This window comes from Hemibagrus wyckioides, linkage group LG16, assembly GCF_019097595.1.
Source record: "Hemibagrus wyckioides isolate EC202008001 linkage group LG16, SWU_Hwy_1.0, whole genome shotgun sequence".
In the NCBI taxonomy this organism is placed as follows: Eukaryota; Metazoa; Chordata; class Actinopteri; order Siluriformes; family Bagridae; genus Hemibagrus; species Hemibagrus wyckioides.
The window spans coordinates 15,808,931-15,836,369 of record NC_080725.1 but is presented as its reverse complement, the minus strand read 5'-3'; the positions used below and the strand labels follow the sequence as shown (position 1 = coordinate 15,836,369).

General features: G+C 42.5%; 6 protein-coding genes across 6 annotated transcripts; 1 reads left to right on the top strand and 5 right to left on the bottom strand.

The window, feature by feature from the left end:
* The first annotated feature begins 850 nt into the window (after window positions 1-850).
* On the top strand, window positions 851-5,390 carry tm7sf2 (transmembrane 7 superfamily member 2). The gene is made up of 11 exons (XM_058412636.1): window positions 851-922; window positions 1,486-1,561; window positions 2,640-2,836; window positions 2,939-2,993; window positions 3,082-3,276; window positions 3,442-3,545; window positions 3,653-3,772; window positions 3,940-4,108; window positions 4,192-4,272; window positions 4,351-4,473; window positions 4,576-5,390. Exons 2-11 carry the CDS (start codon window positions 1,498-1,500, stop codon window positions 4,734-4,736), a joined length of 1,269 nt encoding a protein of 422 aa, XP_058268619.1. The 5' UTR covers window positions 851-922; window positions 1,486-1,497; the 3' UTR covers window positions 4,737-5,390.
* znhit2 (zinc finger, HIT-type containing 2) lies at window positions 5,385-7,331 on the bottom strand. The gene is made up of 2 exons (XM_058412634.1): window positions 7,259-7,331; window positions 5,385-7,004 (listed from the first exon to the last, which is right to left on the bottom strand). The coding sequence occupies exon 2, from the start codon at window positions 6,972-6,974 to the stop codon at window positions 5,385-5,387; it is 1,590 nt and encodes a 529-aa protein (XP_058268617.1). The 5' UTR covers window positions 6,975-7,004; window positions 7,259-7,331.
* Window positions 7,332-7,928: 597 nt separating this feature from the next.
* Window positions 7,929-10,584, bottom strand: mrpl49 (mitochondrial ribosomal protein L49). The gene is made up of 4 exons (XM_058411264.1): window positions 10,431-10,584; window positions 8,608-8,755; window positions 8,343-8,467; window positions 7,929-8,255 (listed from the first exon to the last, which is right to left on the bottom strand). The coding sequence occupies exons 1-4, from the start codon at window positions 10,539-10,541 to the stop codon at window positions 8,109-8,111; spliced, it is 531 nt and encodes a 176-aa protein (XP_058267247.1). The 5' UTR covers window positions 10,542-10,584; the 3' UTR covers window positions 7,929-8,108.
* A 2,166-nt stretch (window positions 10,585-12,750) lies between these two features.
* On the bottom strand, window positions 12,751-14,115 carry LOC131366607 (ubiquinol-cytochrome-c reductase complex assembly factor 3). The gene is made up of 2 exons (XM_058411208.1): window positions 13,914-14,115; window positions 12,751-13,080 (listed from the first exon to the last, which is right to left on the bottom strand). Exons 1-2 carry the CDS (start codon window positions 14,028-14,030, stop codon window positions 12,952-12,954), a joined length of 246 nt encoding a protein of 81 aa, XP_058267191.1. The 5' UTR covers window positions 14,031-14,115; the 3' UTR covers window positions 12,751-12,951.
* Window positions 14,116-14,667: 552 nt separating this feature from the next.
* Window positions 14,668-19,524, bottom strand: vps51 (VPS51 subunit of GARP complex). Its single transcript, XM_058411938.1, has 11 exons — window positions 19,226-19,524; window positions 18,713-18,842; window positions 18,267-18,413; window positions 17,953-18,172; window positions 16,954-17,812; window positions 16,652-16,867; window positions 16,486-16,569; window positions 15,872-16,006; window positions 15,597-15,718; window positions 15,406-15,493; window positions 14,668-15,206 (listed from the first exon to the last, which is right to left on the bottom strand). The coding sequence occupies exons 1-11, from the start codon at window positions 19,385-19,387 to the stop codon at window positions 14,946-14,948; spliced, it is 2,424 nt and encodes an 807-aa protein (XP_058267921.1). The 5' UTR covers window positions 19,388-19,524; the 3' UTR covers window positions 14,668-14,945.
* A 438-nt stretch (window positions 19,525-19,962) lies between these two features.
* frmd8 (FERM domain containing 8) lies at window positions 19,963-26,683 on the bottom strand. Its single transcript, XM_058411940.1, has 11 exons — window positions 26,427-26,683; window positions 25,775-25,862; window positions 24,346-24,513; window positions 24,080-24,181; window positions 23,948-24,006; window positions 23,600-23,766; window positions 23,068-23,274; window positions 22,832-22,955; window positions 22,560-22,709; window positions 22,273-22,471; window positions 19,963-21,855 (listed from the first exon to the last, which is right to left on the bottom strand). The coding sequence occupies exons 2-11, from the start codon at window positions 25,860-25,862 to the stop codon at window positions 21,746-21,748; spliced, it is 1,374 nt and encodes a 457-aa protein (XP_058267923.1). The 5' UTR covers window positions 26,427-26,683; the 3' UTR covers window positions 19,963-21,745.
* Window positions 26,684-27,439: the final 756 nt, after the last annotated feature.

The following is a 27,439-nucleotide window of genomic DNA, read 5'->3' as shown; positions in this document are numbered from 1 at the left end:
GCACACACACACACACACACACTTCCTCATGCACAGACAGGAAGTGATGCACTCCAGGTCACCATAGTTACTGAGCACAGGGATGTGATATGTGAGTGAGAAGGTGTGAGACAGGCTGACCAGACAGATGGGACTATTGGGCTCATAAACATTAATAACAAACCTGTCTGTCTGATTAGCTGTCTAACTATCTATCAGACTGACAGTCTGTACTTTATACACCCACACAGCAGGTCTCTCTCTCTCTCACACACACACACACACACACACACACACACACACAGGTGAGAACGTAGAAGTCTTATGTCGCCACCTGCTGGTGAAAGAGACTCGATGGTCTAATAATATTACATTATATATATATATATATATATATATATATAAAGCGCTGCACTTAGAAAATTTAATTAAACAAAACAAATAAAATTTATAAATAAAAATATTAAATAAAATATTTACAAAAAAATATTATTGAGCGTTCATTTTCTATTTTTTTTTTTTTTTTTTTTTGGAGGACTATTGTAAATTTGTCAATAAACTAGATTTAAAAGCCGATAGAAATCTCACACATCTGCCTGAAAGACTTTTGCTTTGCATTTTTTTTCCGCTTCCGTTTTAACCTGCGGGTTAGCGCGCGAAATCAGAACGCCCTTAATAAACGCCGCGACGTGATTGGTCACGGCGGTGACGTCATCGCGCCTGTAACCCTCACGCTGTTTTCTCATTGGTCAGATAACAGGGGAGGCGTGAACACCTCGCCGTGTTCTCCGTCCACGTTGGCTCACTGTAGCCCGCTCCACGCTCTTGTGATGCACGCGCTAGAATTTTATTGGTCATATGTAAATGATTGACTAGGGAAGGGGCGGGGTTATCTCGCACATCCAGCTGCTGTGAACTGATCGCAGAGGCGCGCGGAGTGAAGGTAAGAGAAACACACACTCACACACACACACACACACACACACACTGTTATAAACTATAAAACAAACCTATATATATAAAATACAGATTAAAAATGAATTGAAAGTGTGATGTCAGGGTATGAGGACAGAATTCTTTTTTAAATCAGTTAGGAAAATGATCAAAGGTTAATGTTCAGCTCGTGTATGTGTTCAGACTGAATAATAATAATAATAATAATACTTGGTTTCTGAATAATAATAATAATAATAATAATAATAATAATAATAATAATAATAAATACATTAATAATAATAATAATAATAATAATAGTAATATTAATAATAATCCTCGTTTTCTATCCGTGTTTATTGGTCAATTAGTTTGTTAGAGTCTGTTTACCACATATGCAGTTTATCAGTAAAAACCATGTTCCCTGTGTACTTTACTCCTGCACTTTACACTGGCGCTCTGAAGTGGTGCAGCTGAAGTGTAGTTAATGTAGCTACAGTAATGAAGTGTATAGCCACAGTTTAACAGCAACTGGACAAATGATGTGTGTAAGAGAACACTTTTTCTTCCCAGATCAAAATCAGGATGAAATCCAACAAAAGACACACAGCACCACATACCACTGACACAGAGTTTGGAGGGGCGATAGGTAAGACTGTGTGTGTGGGTGTTTGTGTGTGTAGTCATATGTATTTCTGTCTGTGTGTATGTTCATGCACACATCTGTGTCTGCGGTTATGAACACGTCTCCAGTGAGAACTTGTGATCGGATTTCATGTATCGGTTCTGCTGGAGAAAGTCTTCCAGTTTATTACATCATTCTTCTGCGGCATATATTTTAAGATCCTAGTCAAATGTTTTAATTGTGTGGTCTGTTTACGACACTGAAAAATTAACAAGAGATTAGATGAAGTTTAGATGGTAAGAAATGGAGTCTCGCAGTGATTACGTATTTTCCATTGATGGAGTTGAATAGATGATCCTTCAGGACACATTGAGACACAACCATACACAGATCAGGAATAACATTATGAGCACTGAGAGGTGAAGTGAATAACTGACTGATGATCTCCTCATCATGGCACCTTTTAGTGGGTGGGATATATTAGGCAGCAAGTGAACATTTTGTCCTAAAAGTTGATGTGTTAGAAGCAGGAAAAATGAACAAGCGTAAAGATTTGAATGAGTTTGACAAAGGACCAAATTGTGATGGCTGGACGACTGGATCAGAGCATCTCCAAAACTGCAGCTCTTGTGTGGTGTTCCCGGTCTGCAGTGGTCAGTATCTATCAAAAGTGATCCAACGAAGGAACAGTGGTGAACCGGTGACAGGGTCATGGGCAGTCAAGGCTTATTGATGCACGTGGGGAGTGTGGTCCGATCCAACAGATGAGCTACTCTTGCTCAAATTGCTGAAGAAGTTAATGCTGGTTCTGATAGAAAGGTGTCAGAATACACAGTGCATGATGGGTCAGGGCTGTTTTGGCAGCAGAAGGGGAACCCAATATTAGGCAGGTGGTCATAATGTTATGCCTGATCACCAACGGCTTCACAGTGCCGTGTGTCCCAGACCAGTGAATGTAGTTTCAGATCACAACATACACTTCTTAGAGACACAGAAACCCATTCACACTTGTACTTGTCCAGCTATGATCCGATCATTCAGGACTCAGTGTGAACAGGGTTCTTATGTGTTCATGTACACATCTGTATCTTTGTGAGTGTAGGTGCTGCATGTCTAATAGTGCTCCTTCCCATCACTGTGCTCTTCCTGCTGAGTGTGTGTGTGTCTGAGGAGGGCGCTGTGTTCCACTGGCCTCCTGCACTGCCCCACCAATCTGACCTCTGTGACCCCCGAGCCGTGTTCATCATCACTGGGTGGATCTGCACACACATTCTGCTCTACCTTCTCCCAGTTGGCAAGGTTAATACACACACACATATGTGTATATACACACATACACTATATATATATATAGTGTGTGTGTGTGAGTGCACAGAACGTATTGTTTTTTCCTCTGTCCAGGTGTCAGAGGGTTTAGTTCTCAGGGATGGAAGCAGACTGAAATATCCAATAAATGGTAACATTCACTCCTTCATCATGTACTACATATCCCACAATAAACTGTGTGTGTGTGATGGCTGTGTTGCTGTGTGTGTACGTTTCAGGGTTCCATGCGCTGTGTGTGACAGCTGTTTTGGTGTGTGTGTGTGTGTGTTTGGGTGTACCCCTGGCTCTTCTGTATGAGCTGATGGTGCCGTTAGCCGTGTGTGCAGTGGGTGTGGCCTTTCTTCTCTCCCTGTACCTCTACGCTCGCTCCTTCTGGGCTCCCACACATGCCTTAGCAATCGGAGGAAACACAGGTCAGAACACAGGGGCGTGACAGGAAATGGAGTTTTACAAACAACCCCGCAGCCCAACCAATATAACACACTGTTAATAACCATGAAATACCAGTGAATACCCAATTACTAATTACACAAGCCTAAACAAGAATAACAAAAGCTGACCAGTGTGTGTGTGTGTAGGCCATGCTGTGTATGATTTCTTTATTGGACGGGAGTTGAACCCACGCATCGGCTCATTCGATCTGAAATATTTCTGTGAGCTGCGGCCAGGGTTGATTGGCTGGGTGAGAAAACACACACACACACAGTATATACTAGGGGACATGATAAAAACTTGATTGGAACCATTCACAACCATATTTATGGATATGCATGTGTGTGTGTTTGTTAGGTGGTGCTGAATGCCGTGATGCTGTTGAAGGAGGTTGAGCTCAGAGGATCACCTTCAGTGTCAATGCTGCTGGTCAACGCCTTCCAATTGCTCTATGTCACGGACGCTCTGTGGAACGAAGTTAGGACACAACACATGAAACCACACATGACATGAGTGCTACATTATGGGGTGTTATTAGGGTACAATGTAGTGAAGAGAGAGCAGTTATTTCATTGCACACTCAGCCTGTTTGTGTGTGTGTGTGTGTGTGTGTGTGTGTGTGTGTGTGTCTCTCTGTCCTGCAGGAGGCAGTGTTGAGCACCATGGATATTGTGCATGATGGATTTGGCTTCATGTTGGCTTTTGGTGATTTGGTTTGGGTTCCTTTCACATACGGCCTCCAGGCAGCCTTCCTTGTGTCACATCCTCATATGCTCACTCCCTTCAGAGCCCTTGCCATCATCCTGCTGAACGGTAATTTAGGACACGCCCTGTCCTGACAGACACCAACACTGCAGAGCGTTGATACACATGACAAGCCTTTGTTCTGCTTTCAGGAATTGGATATTATGTCTTCCGAAAGTCCAACTCTCAGAAGAACCAGTTCAGGAGAGACCCAACACACAAGAGTGTCCGGCGTGAGTCCTCCACACACACACACACACACACACACAGAACCCTGTGTAATGCTGAGCTCCTTCATGTTAATTTTACAGATTTAGAGACAATTGCCACAGCAACAGGAAAGCGGCTGTTAGTGTCGGGATGGTGGGGGTTCGTCAGACACCCTAATTACCTTGGAGACATTTTGATGGCGCTGGCATGGTCTCTGCCTTGTGGTCAGTCCAACACACACACAAATGTTGTTTTTTTCATTTATGATCACCGCTTATATTCAGATCTGAATATTGATATTGTTTCCTCTGTAACTCTGCCCACAGGGTTCTCTCACATTCTGCCGTACTTCTATGTGCTGTACTTCAGTGCGCTGTTGGTGCACAGGGAGGCGCGAGACGAGCGTCAGTGCAGAGCGAAGTACGGAGCAGCTTGGGAGGCTTACTGCAGACGAGTGCCTTACAGGATCATCCCCTACATCTACTGAGCTCATTACTGATGTTATACACTCTCTCACTCCTGTTCCCCTCACTCTCTCTCACACACAACCTCTATGTGTACAAACATGCTCTTAACGTGTGTGTGTGTGATGAGACATAGATCTTCCTGTAATAAACCCTGTATTTGTTCACAGATGTTTTCCTGATAAAGTCACATTTATATAAAAAACCCAGCTGTTGTGCAGTAACTTTATTTTCATGTGTTTCATGACCCTGGGTTTAACACATGGCCGTGTTACTGAGGCTTGTTATCCAAAACAAATCCAATATCACACACCAAGATTAACAAAAGATCAACATGACTAATGTAAAGATTACCAGAGGTTTTCATTTGTAAAAAGATTGTTTCAGACAAATCAGGACTTTTTACACTCTACTATAGTGTGCATTACAGTGGTGTACTATGTGGGGTATACAATTCTACAGTGTAGGGGGACATGTGGAACAGGAATCTCAGGAGACCACAACGATTGTAAATTGAGCTGAACATGACAGCAGTTTGTGTTTATTATTGTTGCAACAGAACACAGCTTTGTGTGTGTGTGTGTGTAAGAAAATAATTGTCATGTTATCTAATTGTTTTAAGAGAATATATCATTTTTGACAGTCGCTGTAACCATTTTTTTTTAAATAAATTAAATCTCTTCAATCATCACTTTTCCTTGAGCTCTTCCTTTCTTCCAGCTCTCCTCCACCTGCTTCCTGTCTCTCTCCATCGCCTGTCTCTCAGCTGTCTGTTTCTGATACTCTGACCAGGCCCATCTGGCTAAACCCCTCAGTGTGTGTGTGTTTTCTTTGGCCCACGCCTGCAGGAACTCGCATTTCTTTCCTGCCAGGAAACACATCCTCCTGAAGTGGGTGTGGTCTCGGGGAGCTGCGATTCGCACCCTCCTGAACACCGAGCGCAGGTGAGAGAGTGCTGAGAGTGTGTATCCTGCCCCATTGTCCTTATTTGCGCCGCTCAGGATGTGAGCCATGGCTTCTACTGCGCTCAGCGCCGAGTCCGAGTCGTACTTTTCCGCAGATACAGATGCCATCGCCGAACTCAGAGCCTCGGAGAATGAGCCAAACGTCCGACTGCTTCCCAAACACTCGGACACGGACAGAAGGAGCTGAGTGAACTCCAGTAGCTGCTGGGTCTCTGACACGTCTCCGTTAAAGAGATGGAGCGTGAAGGCGTATCCATACAGCACGTTCACCAAGCTGAACTTCACCAGCGGTGACGGAGAGGCAGAGCAAAGAGAGGACAGGGGCGGGATTTCACAGCTGATTGGAGGAGGAGCGTTTCTACTTTCCTCCATTTTTACCTGCTGTTTCTTGACTTCTTGTTTCAGTGGTGATGGAGATTCTAATGTCATGTCCAATTCTTGAAGGTCTCTGTCCTCTCCTTCTTTTGGGATGCTTGTTTCTTCAGCATGTCCATCCTGCTGGAGTTCCTCAATCAGAACTGCACGGTCTCGCTCATGCTCCTCCCACCACGGCTGCCATATTGGAATGAGAGCACCGATCCCTCCATCCTTTAACAGCTGCTCAAACTTCTGCTTGTCCTTCTCCGGCAGGAGCTTCCACAGCTCATCTTCATTAAGGGACTCGATGTTTAGTCCTGACAGCCTCGTTACAATATCTTCCCCTTCCTCATCTTCCTCACCGTCTGTCTGTCTGAGTCTCTTCAGGATGTCCTGCACCTCGTCCTCCTGTCCTTCCTCTCTGTCCGTCTGAATCTCGGCTAGTCTGGACAGCAGCATTAAGGTCTCGGTGTCCTTCTCCGTCACTCCGCCGTTCTCCATCAGATCCCTCGCGACTCTGCCCATTCCCCCTTCTGCCTGCCGCAACTTCAGCAGGATGTCCCGCATGTGAGTCCTGTCCTCATGCTCCACCCTGCCACGCCGTCTCAGCTCCTCAGATACACAGTCTTTATAAAACAGTTCTGAACAGGCTGTGTGAGCTGAACCACGGTAACAGGACAGTCCACAGTAGGGGACATTACAGCGGGGACAGGTGTAACGCGCCGGGTTACTGAGACACAGTCCACAGGGTCGTAATGAGGAGAATGTGTTCTCTTCATCAGCACCTGGAGTCACATCAGCACCACACGCCGCCGCCACAGGAAGTGAAATCCCGTCTTTACTCATCTGTCCAGGTTCTGTCCCACTGCTCAGCTCATCGTCCATCAACAACGACCTCACGAACGCAGGCGTCCTTCTTCTCCAAACACTCTCCATCATGCGCTGGTTTCTCTAACTGAAGGTCTGATTCTGTTTAACACAAATAGTTAAGCTATTCAAACTGATTTACAATAAAATGCTATCTTACTCTCCTGTAACTGAAGCTTTTTTTGAAGAAACGACATGAAGAGTCGCAGAAACACACAGCCATCGTGAAGTTAGATTGTAATGGCTTTTTTTTTTAAAGTTTTACCTGTATAAACGACTGAAAATCACACATTATTAACACATTAATATTAAACTCATCCCGGTCTAAGATTATAGTAACTGTAAGAATAACTCACCCAGTCGGTTTAGCAAACGCACGAGAAAGGCCGCCTCGCTTACAGTCAAAAGTGTCGCCATTTGATGACGTCGTATTGACGAAAACGCGGAAACCTTTAGCATAAAAGCAGCGCAGATTTTCCCAACACAAAATAATATATGCTCGAAATTTAACGTTATGTCATATGTATTTATTTACTTAGTTTTTTTAAGGTTATTTTTTTTAATTATTTATTTTTGTTTACTACCACAAAATGCTGTGAAGTTTTTGTTTATACCTGTACCACTGCCCTTTTTTCCCTTTTCTTGGTTCCTGTCATGTTAACAAATAATAAATAAATTATAATTATTAATAATAATAATAAAAATTATTAAACAGCACAGATTTTGAGAAGCACGCTTCTGATAACTCTCTAAAACTAAAAATTGAAAGACAAAAAACCCTAAGCTAATCCCAAATCGTCGACTAAATCTTCACGTGCACAGAGACATGTATTTTAATTTACATCTCTCAATGTATTTTAATTTTCTCTGAAAAAAATATTGAAGGAGGAAAAATATGGAAACACGAATTTTCTGTAAAATTCAGGACTAAATAAATAAATAAATACAGAGGTGAGACAACAGTATGGTGATGTAGAGTCAGTGACAAAATGCAGTGGTTTTGTTTAACATTGTTTACACTTTATTTATACACAGCTGTATACATTAGGAAACATCTGGTGTAAAACACACACACAGTTAATCAGATTTCACTGCATCAGCATTCTGTATTAATCACACTAAATGTATTATTATTAGTAGTAGTATTAATAATAATAATAATAATAATAATAATAATAATAATAATAATAATAATAATGGCACTGATCAGAAGCCCAGCTTCAGCAGCCACTCCTTCAGCTCCATATCAAACTGGCCTTTAACACGGATGCTCATGGTGACCTCATTGACCTTGGTCGGTGGCTCTCTGCCCGTCAGCTGCTGCAGATGTTCTTTCATATCTTTATTGAGAGCCTGAAACCCAAACAGCTGGAGTTTAACACCAACACACACACAAAAAAAGAGAGAGAAAACTGAGTGTTCATGAGGAAACAAACCCACCCAGATGTCTCCCTCCACCTTCCGCACAATGGTGTTCTTCTGGTTTCCGTGTTTGATGTCAGAGTAAACAGGAATATTGTGCATTCGAGAGCGTCGGATCATGTAGGGCAGTGATGGAGGCGTTTCTAGGAAGTCATTAGGGAAGGTCAGTAAATGAAATTATACACAAGATTAATGAAGACACCTCAAATCTGAGAGGTCAGCTCATCACTGATACACAAACTGCACCAATGTTATTCAACTCAATAATGGTGCATGTGTATACCTGAGGGTGGGGTCCATCCTGATGGGGCGGGGCTCGTGTGTTTGGGTGGAGACGGTATGCGTGTTGGAGGAATCAGTCGCTCCACAAAGCAGAACTCGTCTGTGCTCTCGGTTACCGAAGTACCTCCTCTATCCGAGCTGCTGTGTGTCTAAACTCCACCCACAAAACATGACGTCATCGTACGATATGAAAACCATATAAGAACTGTGACATCACCACGACATAGGGCTGCACGATTATGACAAAAATCATAATTGTCGATTATTCCCTTGAAATTGTAATTGCGATTATTAATTACGATTATAACAATTTACATTAAATGGTGTTTTGAATAGCTTTATACCATTGTTTGAAGCAACTGCATGCCATATTTGATAACATAAAAAAATATTTATATCTTGTTGACTTTTGTATCCTATTTCTTTGAGGGTGGAACAATCAGAGAACAATCTCAGAGACTTGATGGTCAATCACCATACTAGTATTTATAGTGCTGAGAATTTCTTTATCAATTTACCGAACAGCCGATGATGGAGTCTGTTCTGGCCCATTGTTCACCTAAACCATGTATGTATTTTTAACTTAAATAATGCATTAGCTGAATAATAGAAAGTTATGATGTTCAGATTGTAATGTCTTAGTGCTTTAACAGTTTATATTTTATTTATGATCTATAATTTAGGCTTATTTAATTTAAGGCTTTTGTACGTCTTTGGTAGGGAATAAAAATCTAAAAGGTCCTATATGTCAGGGTTTTTCAGAATCAAAGACCGGGGGCCTCCTTTTTGACACAAAATACATGTTAGCCTACTTTTATCAACCGTGTTAACATTAAAAAATAAAAGTTAGGCTATAATCTCAATAATAAGATTGTTGTGTTTTCTGACCATTTATTTATTGCTGTCGCGGTCAAGGGCTTTAAGGTATTTTAGTCACGTGGTGTGAAAGCGGCGCTGTGCAGACCGATCGGTGTAGGACATTAAAGTATCGCGAGAGCTGTTCTAGACCGTGTTAGAGCGCACACTCTCGCGGTATTTTGGCGCACAGAGAGATGTCAGTCAAAAGTCATGTCTTTTCGGTTATAATTCTTGATTCTTCTCAGCAAGACTTTGCAAACTATCTGATGTTTCTTTATCAGCGCACATGTTCGCGAAATGAACATGACGAGATAAGTGGAGACAAGTGGATAATTGGGGCATTGATAAGGACACGCCTACAGACTATTAGGCCAATTAAAAGTCTTTATTCGCCCCTCACAACGTAAAATGCAACACACACCCCTTAGGCACGCAGAATAATATAAAGTAGATTTTTTTTGTAATCGCGGCTTTGAACGATTAAGTAATCGTGGCATCTGTAATCGTAATCGCGTTTAGAAAATCGATTAATTGTGAAGCCCTACCATGACATCACTGCATTTCTCTGCCTTCGTTTGATGCTGCTGTAATAAGTGTTATTTTTCTTCTAATGACGCAGAAAAAAACTAAAATAAAAATGGATTTTAAGATTAAATACGGAATTTTGGTGGCCGGTTTAATGAAAATAAACGAAAGATTTTACTCTGAATTTATTGGACAATCATTTAACTCGTTAAAGAGAAATAAATTAGAGAGAACATGAGTATGAACACCACCAACATCTGTAGGAGTAAAAACAGGTTCATCTGCCGCAAAAAAATGTAATATGTTCAAATTACTAAAGTTTTATAAAACGCTTTTTATTATCTCCTAATGCCACACAGTCAGGATCTAGCTAACGGAGAAAAAGTACACAGTTCCCGTCCAGAATCAACATCAGAAAATATCACGGAATGTTAAACTCACCCGTAAACAGGCTGCAGAAGAAATTCTCCTGAATGTGTGAAATAATAACCTGTTTTTATTCCACACAGTTTTGCTCAGTGTCACAGAAATGCTGCTCACGGCGGCCGCCATCTTGTTGTTCCCCTCTGCGCATGTGTAAGAAAACGGATAGGTCCGACTAAAACCCCGCCCCCTGACACAGTTTCATCTTTATTCATTAGTTAAATTAGGAAACTTTAAACGTGTCTGCTGAAACGCTTCATAAGATACAACACTCGGTGGTTCTTTCCGAACTAGAGGGCTCTGGGAGCTACTTTGACAAAATGAAGGTGGCCAAGAGCTAATGTTATAACAACGTTTAACATTTATTTACACAGCTTATTAGCATAAACCAAACCAGCTGAGTAAGCTATTATTGTGTGAACTTTTCATCTTTTAATGTCAATATTGAACAGTCATATTTTGCAATAAATTGTTTTAAATTCACATAAGGGAGTTTGCGTTCTCCCCGTGGTTTGGTGGGTTTCCTCCCACAGTCTAAAGACATGCTTCTAGGCTGATCGGAGTCTCTAAATTGGCCGTAGTGTGTGAGTAAATGAGTGTGTGTGTGTGTGTGTGTGCGTGCCCTGCGATGGGTTAGCACAGGCTCCCCGTGACCCGAGGATAGATCAGATGAGCGGTACAGACAATGAGCATGAGCATGTTACATAAGCATGTTAACTGATTAAGTCAACGGGTTTGCTGACTAGATTTATCAGTTATTATGGTCAGATTTCCTTCATTCACACTGATTCTGTTATTTATCAGCAAACTTACTAAAACAAAAGTCTCCTGGCACATACCCCTATAAATTATAATACCGGAGAGTGTGATTATAAATTATTATAAACACCGGAGAGTGTGATTATAAACTATTATAAACGTACAATGTAAATGTACAATGACTAAAGAATATTGTTAATTTCCTTTCAACATATGATAATAGCTCTTCAGTCTAAAGTTTATAAAATATATAAAGCTAGAAATCTTTTGTTTTGTGCGTACGTGTATGCTGCTCTCGTGATGACGTCATCACACTGGAGGACTCAACGCCGCAGTTTAAACACAACACACATTTATTCCTTTATTTTATATTTATTACATCATGATGTTTCACCACACAGTGGTTCACTGTCTCTCTGAACTGTACATGTCCCACAGTTCTCCTCTTCATCATGGTCCTGTGGATTTCTGCGGGTTTTTGCTCACAGGGTCAATGATGACCACAGCTCCCCACACTGCCAAACCTACACACAGACAGACAGAGGGGGGGGAAGAAAAGAGAGAGAGAGCGCGAGAGAGGGAGGGGGGGGGAGAAAGAAGAGGGAGCGAGAGGGAGAGGGAGGAAGGAGAGAGAGAGAGAGAGAGGAAGGAGAGAGAGAGGAAGGAGAGAGAGAGGGGAAGAAGAGAGAGAGAAACCTTTATTTTAACAAAGCATGGTGTTTGGGTTTAAAACAGTGACAAAATATAAAAAGTGATTTAATATAAGCAAGAAGGCAGCTCAAGATTAGGTGAGGTCAGAGGTCATCGTCTCTGTGTCCTCATTAAACACGACAGAAACCATTTTTACTTCACACACACACACACACACATTGCAGTGTTTACCTGCTGCGAAGGCGAGCTGCAGCGCTGTACCGACAGACGCGCGTGCTCCTCGGTGCAGGGACGTGCGCGCGCTCCGGTACACAAACCCCGCGGAAAAGAGCAGCGCGCCTCCGGAGAGCAACCGACAACTCCAACAGCTCCGGGATACTTCCGGTGAGTGAGAGGACATCTGACACACCGACACGCGGAAAAAAGGTCAACAACTGAGCAGTGGTGTTCAGAGCGCGGCGTGTGCGCGCGCACAGCGTACTTAAGAGCCTCTCAACTTTCACACGCGGAAACACGTCACTGCTATAAGCAAGAGGGCGTCAGCTGTGCGCACTGCCTGCGCAGAACATTCCAGAAAAAAACACTCAAACCTTCTGTCAATTATACCTAAGCTGTGATTTATTTTATTTAACTGATAAAGACAGAAACATTGCCAATAAACCTACCGACTTATTACATTTATACATGTATGCTCATTTGCCTTTTGATGAAAAAGAACATCCTTAGCCCTTTACTGCATGGTGCTGACATATTAATTCATCTCCATTTTTTTATTATAGAAAATAATACAAAATGTATGCTAAAACAATTCAAAAACTACCCCCCTTTAAAATATTTTAAAAAAAATTGTATATTTTTATTTCTTGAACAAATTTAAGTAATAAAATCGAAAAAAGAATGTTTGATGTAAATACAATAATTCATGCAGTAGAGGGTTAGGAAGTATTTTTATTTACATCATCTTCATTATGCGAGAGAGACTTTCTGTACAAGACATTTTCTTATTAAGTGAATTTTTACATTTCATTTACAACATGATGAAAATAATGAGGCAGAGTTTCCCCTCATTCCACAAGCAGCAGTGTGGGGCTTATAAAAAGGGCATTGCGGGGGGGGGGTTACAGAGTGGTTATTTCTGGCTGCCGTAGGTTCGAGCAATGTTGTCGTTGGTCTCTGCTGCTTCTTTGAGCAGATCCATGATCTGAGCGTTCCTCCTCCTGCTCTCCTCCATCCGCGCTGGATTCGACTCCGGCAGGTTCTGATGGGAAACAAACAGAACCACAATGACAAGGCTGTGACTCTAATACAAGTGCAGTGTGTGTGTGTGTGTGTGAGTAGAAACTTCTTGAGTTCTACTGGTCAGTTTGTGGGTTCTACTGGTCGGTTTGTGGGTTCTACTGGCCACTTTGTTCGTTCTACTGGTCGGTTTGTGGGTTCTACTGGTCAGTTTGTGAGTTCTACTGGTCAGTTGGTGGGTTCTACTGGTCAGTTTGTGGGTTCTACTGGTCACTTTGTTCATTCTACTGGTTGGTTTGTGGGTTCTACTGGTCACTTTGTTCGTTCTACTGGTCAGTTGGTGGGTTCTACTGGTCGGTTTGTGGGTTCTACTGGTCACTTTGTTCGTTCTACTGGTCAGTTGGTGGGTTCTACTGGTCGGTTTGTGGGTTCTACTGGTCACTTTGTTCGTTCTACTGGTCGGTTTGTGAGTTCTACTGGTTGGTTGGGTTCTACTGGTCACTTTGTTCGTTCTACTGGTCAGTTCTACTGGTCAGTTGGTTGGGTTCTACTGGTCACTTTGTTCGTTCTACTGGTCGGTTTGTGGGTTCTACTGGTCGGGTGGGTTGGACTGGTCACTTTGTTCATTCTACTGGTTGGTTGGCGGGTTCTACTGGTCGGCTGGTGAGTTCTACTGGTCACTTTGTTCGTTCTCCTGGTCACTTTGTGAGTTCTGCTGGTTAGACGGAACAGTGATTCTCATCCTGGACCCTGCACGTGTCAGTGTTTATCCCTGTTCTAACTCACACGGTCAGGTGTAGTGTAGGACCAGGTGAGTGTGTGTGTGTGTTCAGGTCAGTACACTCTACACAGTACCTTCAGTATTTCTCGGTTCCGCTGCTCTCCGGGATCAAGGCTCTTCCAGGACGCGTATCCGGTGATCAGCGCCGCCACGGCCCCCGTGTACACGAGCAACTTCCGCAACGCGCCCATTCTGTTAGCCTAACAGCTAATCTCTTCTTCAGCTTCACTGTTTAGCTTAGCCACTCAATGCTAAACACAGAGCCTTAGCCACGGAACTACGTCACAGCGGAGGCGGAAATTATTCAGACATTGTTTCAAATAATAATAATAATAAAAATAATAATAATAATAATTTAATAAAAATCCTAAATATTTCTTTTCTTCTTTTAAAAATAAAACTTACATCACTAATAAACACCTTTAGATGTTTAGATAGATAAATAAATAAATAAATAAACATCATCGGGTTGTTATGACAACGTTTGACCGCCAAACATCAAGTTATGACTACGTTTGACCACCAGTCTTTATAGATATATTCCTAAATTTATTTTAAAAAAGACAAAGAAATAAAAGTTCTATTTTGGGGTTAAAAAATACATTAAACATGATAAATTAACTTAATTGTTTTTACTCTGATACAAATTCTTTAATAAAAGTAAAACTGTAAAACTGACTTAAATAACAACAAAGTATAATGTATTTTCTATGTGATGTAGGATTCTATAAATACAGTAATAGAGGTGTAATAGAGTGTTTATTACCACGGTGCAGGTTAAATCCGAAATCGCTTTATAAACAGTAAAGAGAGAAACAGAGACAATGATAATGAGAGTGATTTTATTTATTATTCATCAGCATAAGTTTCATTACATTGAATAAATACTTTAATGCTCATATGTTCATTCATAAATTCAGTTCAATAGTGTGTTTTAATCTCAGTCACACACACACCATTACGTTATTGTACATATTACTGTTCACAAACAGCCAAAGCAGTAATATGGTGCTACAATCACTTATACACATCATATTAGGATTTCTCTGTCCACCCTGTCTGTCTGTCTCTCTCCACTACCTCTGTCCCCCACCACAACCCCAGGTCTATCCCCGCTCACAGATAAGTTCGATGACACTTTGCTCCATGGGGACTGGATCTATGCAGCGATGTGCTGTGCTGCTCACAATCTCATCCAGCAGGAAGTGGACGAGGTTCTCATCCGAGACAAAGCGCCACAGGTAGAGCTGCAGGTAGTGACAGTCCACCTGTACCTGCTGCAAGCCGAACCGGCCGAACGAGCGCACACGCACACACTCAACCAACGACTTCAGACTGATCTTCACTATCCCCGTCAGCACAGACACCTGACACACACAAAATGTGTACATGAAATAACTTCATCACTGCCTGTACCAGTGGAGCCTAACAGTCACCACACACAGTATAATACAATGGCATTAACAGAATATACACATAAATAGGATCATTTTGTAATAAAATAAATATGATGCTCTAACTGTTTATGGTAAACAGAATTAGTATGGTATATCATCACTGTCCTACCTTGTTGAACTCCACGGGGCTGAAGATGTCAATTCTCTCAGAGAAAAGCTTGTGGATGTTACTGAGCAGGTTAGTGTCCATCGGAGCGCTACAAACACACACACCTCTGTTCTTAAGTGTGTGCAACACTTACTGTAGACAGCATATCATGTTTTTGTTGTGAGAGTATGTGTGTGTATGTGTGTGTGTACCTGGGTGTGTAGCTGGGCGCATAACGCAGCTGTTGTCTGGAGCTGCTGTAGACAGAGAATGTGCGTTTACTGGAGTCACTGCTGTGGGCTTTCCTCACCCCCTCTTCATACAGCAAGCCCACCTACACACACACGAAAATAAACATTTCCTGTAACTAATCTCAGCAAGTGAAATAAAAACAGTTAAATAAATAACTCAGCTGTACATCAGGCAGCGTGCTCTGTGATTGGTTAAATGACCTCCTGCTTGTCCAACTTGTTAGTATCACTGATACCTGGACGTCGATGGCTGTTGTGTCCTCCACCACTCTCTTCATGACCGCACGTACATTCCGTGGCTCGATGGTGTTTACCCAGTCCCTTGTCTCCACACTCTTCCTCAACATCTGAGAGATGATTAAACCTTGAACCTAAAACCCACAAACACACATGATTTTACCTTTTTAACTGTGACCATCACCTGCCCATTCCATCAGGTTCAACATAGAGGTTGCAACTTGTAATTCCAGACGCTCAAACTTAACTCAGAATTCATACTTCGGCACTCAGGATGGTCTCCTGGTTCAATAACCGTCAGAAAACATGTCCGCTCACAGCCTCAGCAGTGAACACAGCAGCACTTCTACCCTTTAAATGAGTTTTACTGTATGCACACACACACTAGCTGTCCATACAGATACATTCACTTCACATTAAATCTATAACACTGATGATACACTTCAATCTTCTGAGGAGGAAAATCTACACCACTCACAGGGAGCTGCTCAGCTTGTTGATGATAAAATACACACGCAGGCCTCAGCGTTTTTACCCATCTCATAGCTCAAACACACAGAAATGGAAAATTTGTGATTCCGAGGAGTGTTGAACATTAGCATATTAACATTACCTTGACGTAGTGGTTGAGGAGTTTCTGTGCTGCCTCTCGTGCCTCAGCACACAGAGTCGTCACTGTAGTTATCGGAGAATGAAGCTGAGTTTAACAGAGACAGAAAGTGAGACAGTGACACTCCACACAACAGGACCTGTGTCTGTGTGTGTGTGTGTGTGTGTACCGGTGTGAGGAACTGCTCATCGGTCAGCGTGAGGATGTAGGAGATGGTGGAGGTGTCGTAGTCAAGGCAGAGGCGTGACAGCAACAGCAGTAATGTGGGCGGAGTTGAGCTGCTCCGGTCGCCTGCACTCTCACAGAACTGACGTGATGATTGACAGATAAACTTGATGAAGCTCACAATAAGCCCCTCTCTCACACCCTGACTGCAGAATTCCCCCTGACACACAAACACAGGAGATTTAAACTGAGGGACTTTTTTGTGGGTGGAGTTAATATGGTCATGATTCTAATATGAACACTGACCTTGAAGTAAGGTTTGTTGGAGAAGGTAATGTCTTTAGCGGTGAAGAGGTGCACGGACATTAAAACAGACTTGATTTGATTGAGAATGGAGTTTGACAGTGAGGTCAGTAACTCTGGGAGAGTTGGCTGGGAATCTTTGGCAGCAGAACTGCCTGCTCCCAACGCTCCACTAGCTCCACCCACTGTGATCCGTGGCGCAGCAAGCGCTTGTCTGACGTCAGTCAGGCTATCCAGGTAGAAGCTCTGTAACGCACACAGGTACTGTTTGATTCGCTCTCGTGCCGCATTGATAACAATGTCAGTCCCCCGACTTGTGACCTCTGACCCCGGAAGCAATTTAGACACGGCCTGGAGGCGGCGGTGGAAACGATCCAGCGCTCTCACGAGGAGGGAGTTGTCCCCTACGCCCTTCTCCTCCTGTATCCTGCGCTCCACTAATGTGAAGTACCTGCCTGCTAAAGTGTCCACAAACTGCTGCAGCTTCTGACTGGCCATCTGAGGGAGGTGTTGGAGGGCATGGGCGCCTCCCTGTGGACGGTTTATAAATAACTCCTGGTAAGAAGCGATAACTAAACACAGATTACTGACAAACTCGTTACAGCCGCGATCGATGAACTCCAGAATGTCCATCCTGTTTGCTGGGGACAGGAAAGGGTTCGACTCAGATGGAGACACAGGACTCACAGGTGTCTGCTTCTGGATGGAATCGCTAAGCTCCGCCTCTAAGCCCTGCAAATCCGCCTCCAGCTTAGAGTGGGCGTGGTTTAGGAATTTGTCACAGAGCTCATCGGCTGGTTCGTCTAGCTGCAGCAACAACTCCACACACTCTGACAGCTCCTTCGCACTCGCATTGTTGTCACTGAAACACGCACACGGGATTAACACACCATTAACGTGTGATTAAACATTCTGCAGTGTTCATTTTACCCGTCAATGAGATGTGTTAAATAACTGTGGTTAATGCAGGTATTTAATGTTAATGTGCTATTGAGTGTGTACCTGAACCTGTCCCTGAGGTGCAGTGTTAATTCCATCATGATGGTGTTGCACTCATCTTGGATGCCCCTGAATGAGGTGATGTTGTTATAGTGGTTGAGGACACAGCGCGCCCTCCTCTGAGCACTGACCGCTCGCCCAAACTCACCACACTCAACACACTTCCTCAACCATGCTGGGAACTCAAACAGGAACTGCAGCTTACGCACCAGAGAATGAACACCTGAACACACACACACAGAGTTATGACCTAATGGTGGTTACAATGCTTCAGTGTGTGTGTGTTTGTACGTGCGAGTGTATGCGTGCCCCCGTGCCTGACAGCTTGGTGATCTGTGTGTGTTGGTCCTGCAGTGTGCTGCTGATCTTGGCGCTGAACTCTGTGATGGCGGCCATGTTCGCTGAGAGACAGTCCATCTCATCCTCCATCTTCTTAAAGTCATTTTTCATTTTCCTGATGGTGTCTGAGGACACACACACACTTTTTTAAAATCCTGGCTAACACACATTCTTATACAAATTATACAGTTGTGACATCACGTTAGCATTAGAATGGTGGCTAACATTAGCACATGTACATCATGCAAATGATTGAGTTTTGGAGGCGGAGCTACATAAAATATGCATTTTGTAAATCATTGATCATCGATAATATTCATCAACACACCAGTTATGCATTACAGGGCCTCTATAATGTTACTCTGCAATCACTCTGATCATGTAATGTTACAAAAATGTGTGTGTGTGTGTGTGTGTTACTGACCGGTTGCAGAAATAAACTTGTTGTAGTTTTCATAGACCAGCGTCTGCATGTCACTGTCCAGAGAGCGGATCTGTTTCACCATACAGCTCTCCTGATCCATTAGCTCAGTTAGAGAGCACTCCTTTCTCATCTACACACACACACACACACACACACACACACACCAATGGTCACACCTTTTAGTTCAATTATCAAATACAGAAGGTCTCGTGATAACAACAGAAGCCACTTCAGTTATCACAGCACAGCAAGTAGCTGTAAATTTATTATTTATATTGCACTTGCACATAAGTTACAGTATTTAGTTATTTTTTACAGTTTGTCCGTCCTGTAAAGTAGGGAGTGAGGGCTTCACCATATTACTGCTCATGTTAAAGCTGATGTCATTCTGAGTCTCGCGCCTCCGTGGCTAACATAAACGTCAATCAATGTGAAACCGCTGGGTTCCTCTGGTGTGCGATGAATAAAGAACAATGAGAGTGTAAATGAGTGAAGACCAGCGGGTGTGTTCACCTTGTTGAGGAAGAGCTCCGGGTCGAAGTGCGGCCCGTTGATGTCACACGGATCCGCGGACTCGGACTGCTCCGCTTTCCCCTCTACACTGATGCCGTAATAAAGCTGCAGGAGCCCGTGAACCCGCCGCTTAGGAGCCCCATCGCCCCCGTCAACCTCCATTTTATTTTATACCAGAATTTAACTTACTAATTACACCCGAAACATCTGACGTTTGGATCAGATTTCAGTGAAACATCTGTCAAGGAAGCTTGTCTCAGGTTTGTTGTTACTGAGGTAAAACAAGATGGCGGACGCCGAGCTCACATTTCAAAATAAAAGTCGGACTACACCTTAACTGAACAATATTCCAGCAACGTTAGTGACAAAAATAAATTAAACAAAATGTTTTGCCTCACCTCCAGCGTCCTAGGTTCGAGTCTCGCTCCCGCTCACTGTGTGTGTGTCTGTGTGTGGAGTTTGCATGTTCGCCCCGTGCTTGGTGGGTTTCCTCCAGGTGCTGCAGTTTCCTCCCACAGTCCTAAGACATGCTTCTAGGCTGATTGGAGTCTCTAAATTGCCCATAGTGTGTGATTGCAGGAGTGTGTGTGTGTGTGTGCCCGCCCTGCGATGGGTTAACACTCTGTCCAGGGTGCCTTGATGCCCTGATGACACCTGAGATATCACGGGGAGCCTGACCCGATGATAGATCGGATAAGCGGTACAGACAATGAAATGAAATGAAAAAAAAAAAAATGTTTTGCTGCACTTATTCTTTATTTTTCATTTCTCATTGATAAGCTCAAAACCTTCCATATAAGCAAGTTTATTCACATTTTTTAAATTATAAAATCCATTGATACATGTCATGAAATTAGTACAAAGTGTAACAGTACAATGCTGCATGTAGTTAGATTATAGTCACTAGCATTAGTAGTGCAAGGTCACAGAAAATGAAAGGGGGAAAAAAACATGGAAAATACCTTCACAAATATCCACTGAAGATAAAAATGAGTTTAAATAATGGATATTCCATCCAGTTTAATTTCTTTAACTGGAACATCATTTCACACATACACACAGAGCGTTTATATAAAAGCAGGTTATATTGGTCACAACAGCCCGAGTTTTTACATTAGAACCAGATATTTACAATTTCATATAAAAGTCCTGCCAACATGATTAGCATAGTCAGGCTTTCAGCAGTGAAGCATCCTGTGTAAAAGTCTCCGAGTGTCATGCTGAGTGTTGTGAACGTTTCACCGTCCGCAGTGTGAGTGTTAAAATCAACACCAGTAGCCAGGCTCAGAGCGGCCACACTGTTGCAGTCAGAAAGCACACTCGGGTCACTTAGATGATGGAACAGATAACAAGAATTAGCCTTAACAAGGCCTAATGAGGCTTACTGAGGTTTAACAAGGCCTGCTGTAAACATTTGTTATTAAAGTGTACATTCTGTAATAATTACACCAAGACTTGAGGATCATTATGTGAACAGGAAATTATTTTTACAAACACAAAAACAATTAATTACCTTTATATTATTTTATTTTTTGGAATGAACTGAAAGGTAAAAAGTCTACTTTGGGTTACGTCCCAAATTGCATGCTGCTGCAGTACAGGCGGTCAGAGCAGCCATCGACGTCACACACGCTAATTACTACAAAATGCAGAAATGTGTGTTTTGGAACATAACACGGTATCGAAGACTTGCTAGATTATACCCTATAAAACAAACAAAGAAACAAAATAAACAAAACAAAACACAAAAACCAACCCCAAAATTTCTGGTGGTGCACATTTAGTTGGGACACTCCTCATTTTCCAGAAGATTATCATACTCAACAAATACACTTACCAATTTGCGTGTGTATTAGAAAAAAAAAAAGGTAATTATTCTGTTTAGTGTTTCTTTTACACACCCCTTTTCTACCAAATTAGTCGAAGATGAAACTATACTTTAAAAAGTGATTCCACTATTTGTCACTATGCTATAAACTATAGAGGTTTGGGACACAGCCCATTTCCTAGGAGGCTTTATTAAACATGCAGTTTGGGATGCAGCCTATCAGACAATATTACCTCAGTGACACAGCAGTGTTGTGGATAATAAAGACGTGTCTTTGTGATGAGTGGATAATAAAGACATGTCTTTGTGATGAGTGGATAATAAAGACGTGTCTTTTTGATGATTAGATAATAAAGACATGTCTTTGTGATGAGTGGATAATAAAGACGTGTCTTTGTGATGAGTGGATAATAAAGACATGTCTTTGTGATGAGTGGATAAAGCACTGATGTGAAAACACACTGACACTCTGGCACTTTGGTAAGAGACTGTCTCGTGAGTTTTTTCCCTCCATTTGGTTTAGTGGTGTTTGCATAGTGGAGAAACGTCTCAGCGTAGACATTGTGCTGTAACCTGTTACTCACACATGTTGCAGAATCTTGGTCCAGTCTGTCTGTCTCTACAGTTCATCACCATGGTGTGTCTATATGTGTGTGTGTGTGTGTATTTGGTCTCCAATAGTAGGCAATGTTTCAGCTCTGCTCCAGGTTGTCAGTCACCTGAACAGCAGAGTAGGAGGGAGGAGTTTGTTTGGTGAAGAATGACGCCGCTCTCTTCGGTTTCAGACGCTTTATCTCTTTTCCTGAAAGGTGCAAATAAATGAGATCTTATTGTTTCTGTATTGTATATAAATTACATCTGTTACACTAAGTGACAGCATGAGTTAATAATAAAGGAGAACAGATGTGACTTGGGGTTACCATACTATATAGGGGTGACTCTGGTGACTATGGATGTGAACTGTGTCTCTGAGCAGATGAACTCAGGGCTGTCATTGTACGGATGTGACCTGGGGGTGGTACCCTTTATAAACATGACCCACTCTATAGAGAGATGACTCAGGGCTGCCATTTTGTACAGAAACACCACAGGGCTCCCATTTGTAAGCAGATGCCGCAGGGCTGCTTCATTGTACGGATGTGACTCAGGGTCATCACTCAAACCTCACTCCGCCCCACTACATTCTCTGAGACAGTTTAATTAATGCCACTCCACTCACCGTCATCCACATAACTGATGGTGCTCAAAGTGTGCACTCTGCTGCACACTACACTGTTCTGCCTGCGAACTTTCCCCGCACGTCGCCCCCTCGCTCCCTCTGCACTCTGCTCCTGAGCTGAAGCCATTTGGGACGCAGCCGCATCACCAACAGAACGCAACTCCACACAGAACTCAATCAGACCACTCATCAGCTCCGCCTGGAAACACAGACACACCAGCTCCATCCATAAAACATACACCGGAATAAGTATGGATATGTGTGTGTGTGTGAGAGAGTGTGTATACCTGTTTAGAGTAAATCTTCAGTAATTTATTGACAGGTGTTCCATCTTCCTCTCCATCAAACTCCAGCCACAGGATGTGCGAGTCTCCCTCAGCATCAGGGTAGGTATGATCCCAAGACAGCTCTGAGAACCGCAGACCCAGGAGCACATGCTGAAACACACACACACACACACAATAGTGTAAACATACAATGTAATGATAATTGTGAATGCATGGCATAGCTCATTAGCAACAGAGTGACTGTGATCCCCGCTGTCAGAACAGATCCTCACCTTCTCCTTAGTGTCGATGACATACACGCCCTCCAGACTGATCCCTACACTCACTGCCTTACGCCCACCACGCTGTAGCAGGCCCTGAGCCGGCTTATCTATCTCACCCACAAAGAATGCACACCTGAGAGTGTGTGTGTGAGAGAGAGAGAGAGAGAGAGAGAGAGAGAGAGAATATATAAGAACCTTAAAGTGTGTGTGTGTGTGTGTGTGTGTGTTTGTGTGTGTATACTGACCCATAATAAGGCAGTGTGTGGCAGATGCTGAGGTACTGAAGGATGAGGGGGCGGGATTCCGTGTGCATGCTTAGCGTGTGGTACTCCTTCAGTAAGCTCTGCTCCAGTTCAGCACGACGCCCCGCCCTCAGCCTCAGGGTGGAGAGAAGCCCCGTCCCTACACCCCCCACTACATGGGCTGGCAACAGCGATGACAACTTCCTGTCTCTGATTCACATTCACACACACACACAGAGAAGAGGGGCATTTTCAAATACAGTTTTTAACAGACAACCAAACTGAATACAGTATTGTATTTTGTTATATATATTAATATTTAACTAAAACGCTTAATATTATCAATATTAATACTAATAATCTGATGATTATAAGTGTGTATACCTGATAGCTGAGTGAGTGTGTGTGTGGCTGACATCTAAGCCTGTGTGTGTGTGTATGTCTCTGAGTGTACTTGATAAATACCTGTGTGTAATTGATAAGTGTAGAGTTGTGTTTGTTTGTTTACCTGATAGCTAAGTGTGTTTGTGTGTACCTTATAGCAGAGGTCAGCTGCTGGTCATCGAGTCCTGCACCGATCTCAATAGCACAGGACAGTGCAGCCAATTGACTCCAGTGCTCAGGGTCACATGGGTACCGGCCCTCAATGATGTTTACTTTTGCCTCATCATACAGGAGCCGCAACACATTCTCATCTTCCACCTGCAGCGCACACAAACACACACATATACACACACACTTCAGCTCACTGGTAGCTCCACCCCCTTATCTACCTGGTCCCCGCCCTCACTTTAGCTACACAGAGAAGTCTGACAGCACTCCATTTAAAACAGTGCGCTTCTCTTAATAGTAATCGTTTTTATCTGTGTGTGTGGGTGTTTACCTGAAGTTCTTTAGATTTGGGGTAAAAAACGTTCCTCTTGTACTGCAGACACGGCTCATCTACAACCCAGAACACAATCAGTACACACACACACACACACAAACTGTACACATAATAACACCACACACACACCTAGTGCAATGTCCTCTGTGTGTGCCTCAGTGAAGCGGTACAGAAGGTCCTGCCACTGACGGCAAAGTTTATATGGCTGGTGTTTCGGCTTCAACTGCAGCTCTGTTCACACACACACACACACTTAAACCAGTTACGAATATTTACATGCTATATGTTCTCTCTCAGCATCAGTAATTTCCCTCAGTTACAGTTTGGGCATTAACATATACAGGATATCTGTAGTTACTCTAACACACCGGTTAGTCATGATATGTGTGTTTTACCTAAAAGAGGTGAGCACAGCCAGAAGGCAAAGATGTCCTGAGCAGAATCAGGAATGTTGAGGGCGTCTCTCACGCTGCGGCCGAGGTCCTGTACAGACACACAGCCCACGCTCTCTACACAGACCTGTACTGCCCCATCACTCACCAGGTACACCAACACATCTTGAGCTACACACATACACACACACACATACACACACACACATTATTTATATGTATAAATAAGCATACCATTATGACCACCTGCCTAACATTGTGCTGGTCCCCCGTTTGCTGCCAAAACACAACAAAATGTGATGCACTGTGTATTCTGACACCTTTCTATCAGAACTATCATTAACTTGTTCAGTAACTTGAGCTCGTCTGTTGGATCGGATCACAGAGGCCAGCCTTCACTCCCCATGTGCATCAATGAGCCTTGGCCGCCCATGACCCTGTCGCCGGTTCCCCACCGTTCTTTCCTTGGACCACTTTTAATAGATACTGACCACTGCAGACCGGGAACACCCCACAAGAGCTGCAGTTTTGGAGATGTTCTGATCCAGTCGTCTAGCCATGACAATCCAGCCCTTGTCAAACTCGCTCAAATCCTTACGCTTGCCCATTTTTCCTGCTTCTAACACATCAACTTTGAGGACAAAATGTTCACTTGCTGCCTAATATATCCCACCCACTAACAGGTTCCATGATGGGGAGATCATCAGTGTTATTCACTTCACCTCTCAGTGCTCATAATGTTATGCCTGATCAGTGTATATCTATCTATCTATATATGCACAGATTGATTAAGTTTATGTTCTAAAATACAACACTAAGTATAACACACTCCTCGCTGACTTCCGCTTGAAGGTGAGCATAATGTGAGAACATCTCTACGCACAGACACAGACACACACAAGCCCACACTCACAGCAGAAGAATTCACACTTCACAGCTTGTATCCATGTGATGGTATGTAATATCATTTTAGTACAAATGCATCAATATTAATAATTATAGACCTCACACACGTCTGGACAAATCACTGAATCTTTTCTCTTTTTATAAACTAAGCAGCAGAAATAACTAGGAGAGAAATGCTCCAGGAACCAGGCACTTTTCTCTTTTCTATCATCCCAGACAATAAAAAAGCTAAAGTTTAAAACATGGAACAATAAAATACAGAGGAAGTGTCAGAGAGGGGACGCTTCCGGAGGTTTTAGGGAAGACACTGAGTTCCTAATACAGCTACACTCTACAGATGTGTTATGGTCATGTGACCTGTTAAAGACGACGTAAGACCACGCCCCTTACAATAAACATCAAAACAATTAGCAGTGTGTGTGTGTAATGTACACATCCATCTGTCTGATTTCTACACAGATTCTTCATCTGGATTATGACATGTCCAACAGCAGTGTGTGTGTGTGTGTGTGTGACAGAGACTCACCACGAGTGACTGATGAAGAAACACTTCCTCTGTTTGAACGAGAAATTTCAGACGGCTCTGAGGAGATATCACACTCATCTCCCTCCATCTGACACACACACACATACACACACACACAAACACTTCTTCTAATCCAGTGATAATGACATTCTGATAGAAGCCCATGAACCTGAGCATCTGTGTTCCTGCAACATTTTAACATTAATAACAACTCTGTGACTCTAATTATCTAATTAACGTTAATAATAACAGCTGTATGACGTCTTATTACACATGACATCCGTTATAACATATAAATACTGAATACAATCCCAGTGTTTGGTCCACACCTGAGTGACAGGAGGCACTTCAGCTGAACTAGTTGATAGGGTTAGACAGACCACATTAACCAGACTAGTTCATTTGAACAGCAGCTAGTTTAACTGTGTTTAGGAGTTTAACCGTGTTATCAGACGAGTGCTAACGCTGTACACCGTGTTTGTCGTTTATCTGCTCAGGCTTTGCGTACAACTTAATTCAACTGTTAATGGAACTACTGAAATCAAGCACTTTAGAACTTATGCAGCTTTCTTTTAACATTATATTCGACTAGAGTGGCTAGGCTAAGCTAATCCCGCTGTGAAGGCGCCCGGTATTAGCTCTGCTCACTCACCGAGGCGCTTCCTGCTCGCGGTTCTGCGCTGGAACTGGAGCAGTCCGAGTGAAGCAGCACTGTTTATACACTGTTTATACACTGTTTATACAGAGTTTATAGTTACCATCGATGTTTTGGAAAGATTAAGTTACGCAGAAAACAGCAGGTGTGTTTGTGGCTGCGGCGGAACAGCGCCAACGCACTGCTAACACCGCGAGCGATGCTAAAAATGCTACTAATGCTAACTGTTTATTCCCTTCGAACCACAATAACCTCCATAGCGTTCGCCTGTTTCCTGTTTATTTAGCGCCGCCTGCTGACAGGTTACTGACATAACAGTTAATTTATTTATCAAGAATATCAGTAATACAACGATATGTTTGTTTTATAAATAAAATGTACAAATTATTCTTAACATTATATCATAAATAATATGAATAACAATGATAATAAATATCTAATGGCGCCAAAGCAGGACATCACATACATAACACACACTCACACACAAATTATTGTTATTATTATATCATAAATAATATGAATAACAATAATAATAAATATCTAATGGTGCCAAAGCAGGACAACACATACATAACACACACACACACACACACACACAAATTATTGTTATTATTATATCATAAATAATATGAATAACAATGATAATAAATATCTAATGGTGCCAAAGCAGGACAACACATACATAACACACACACAGACACACACACACACAAATTATTGTTATTATTATATCATAAATAATATGAATAACAATAATAATAAATATCTAATGGTGCCAAAGCAGGACAACACATACATAACACACACACAGACACACACACACACAAATTATTGTTATTATTATATCATAAATAATATGAATAACAATGATAATAAATATCTAATGGTGCCAAAGCAGGACAACACATACATAACACACACACAGACACACACACACACAAATTATTGTTATTATTATATCATAAATAATATGAATAACAATAATAATAAATATCTAATGGTGCCAAGGC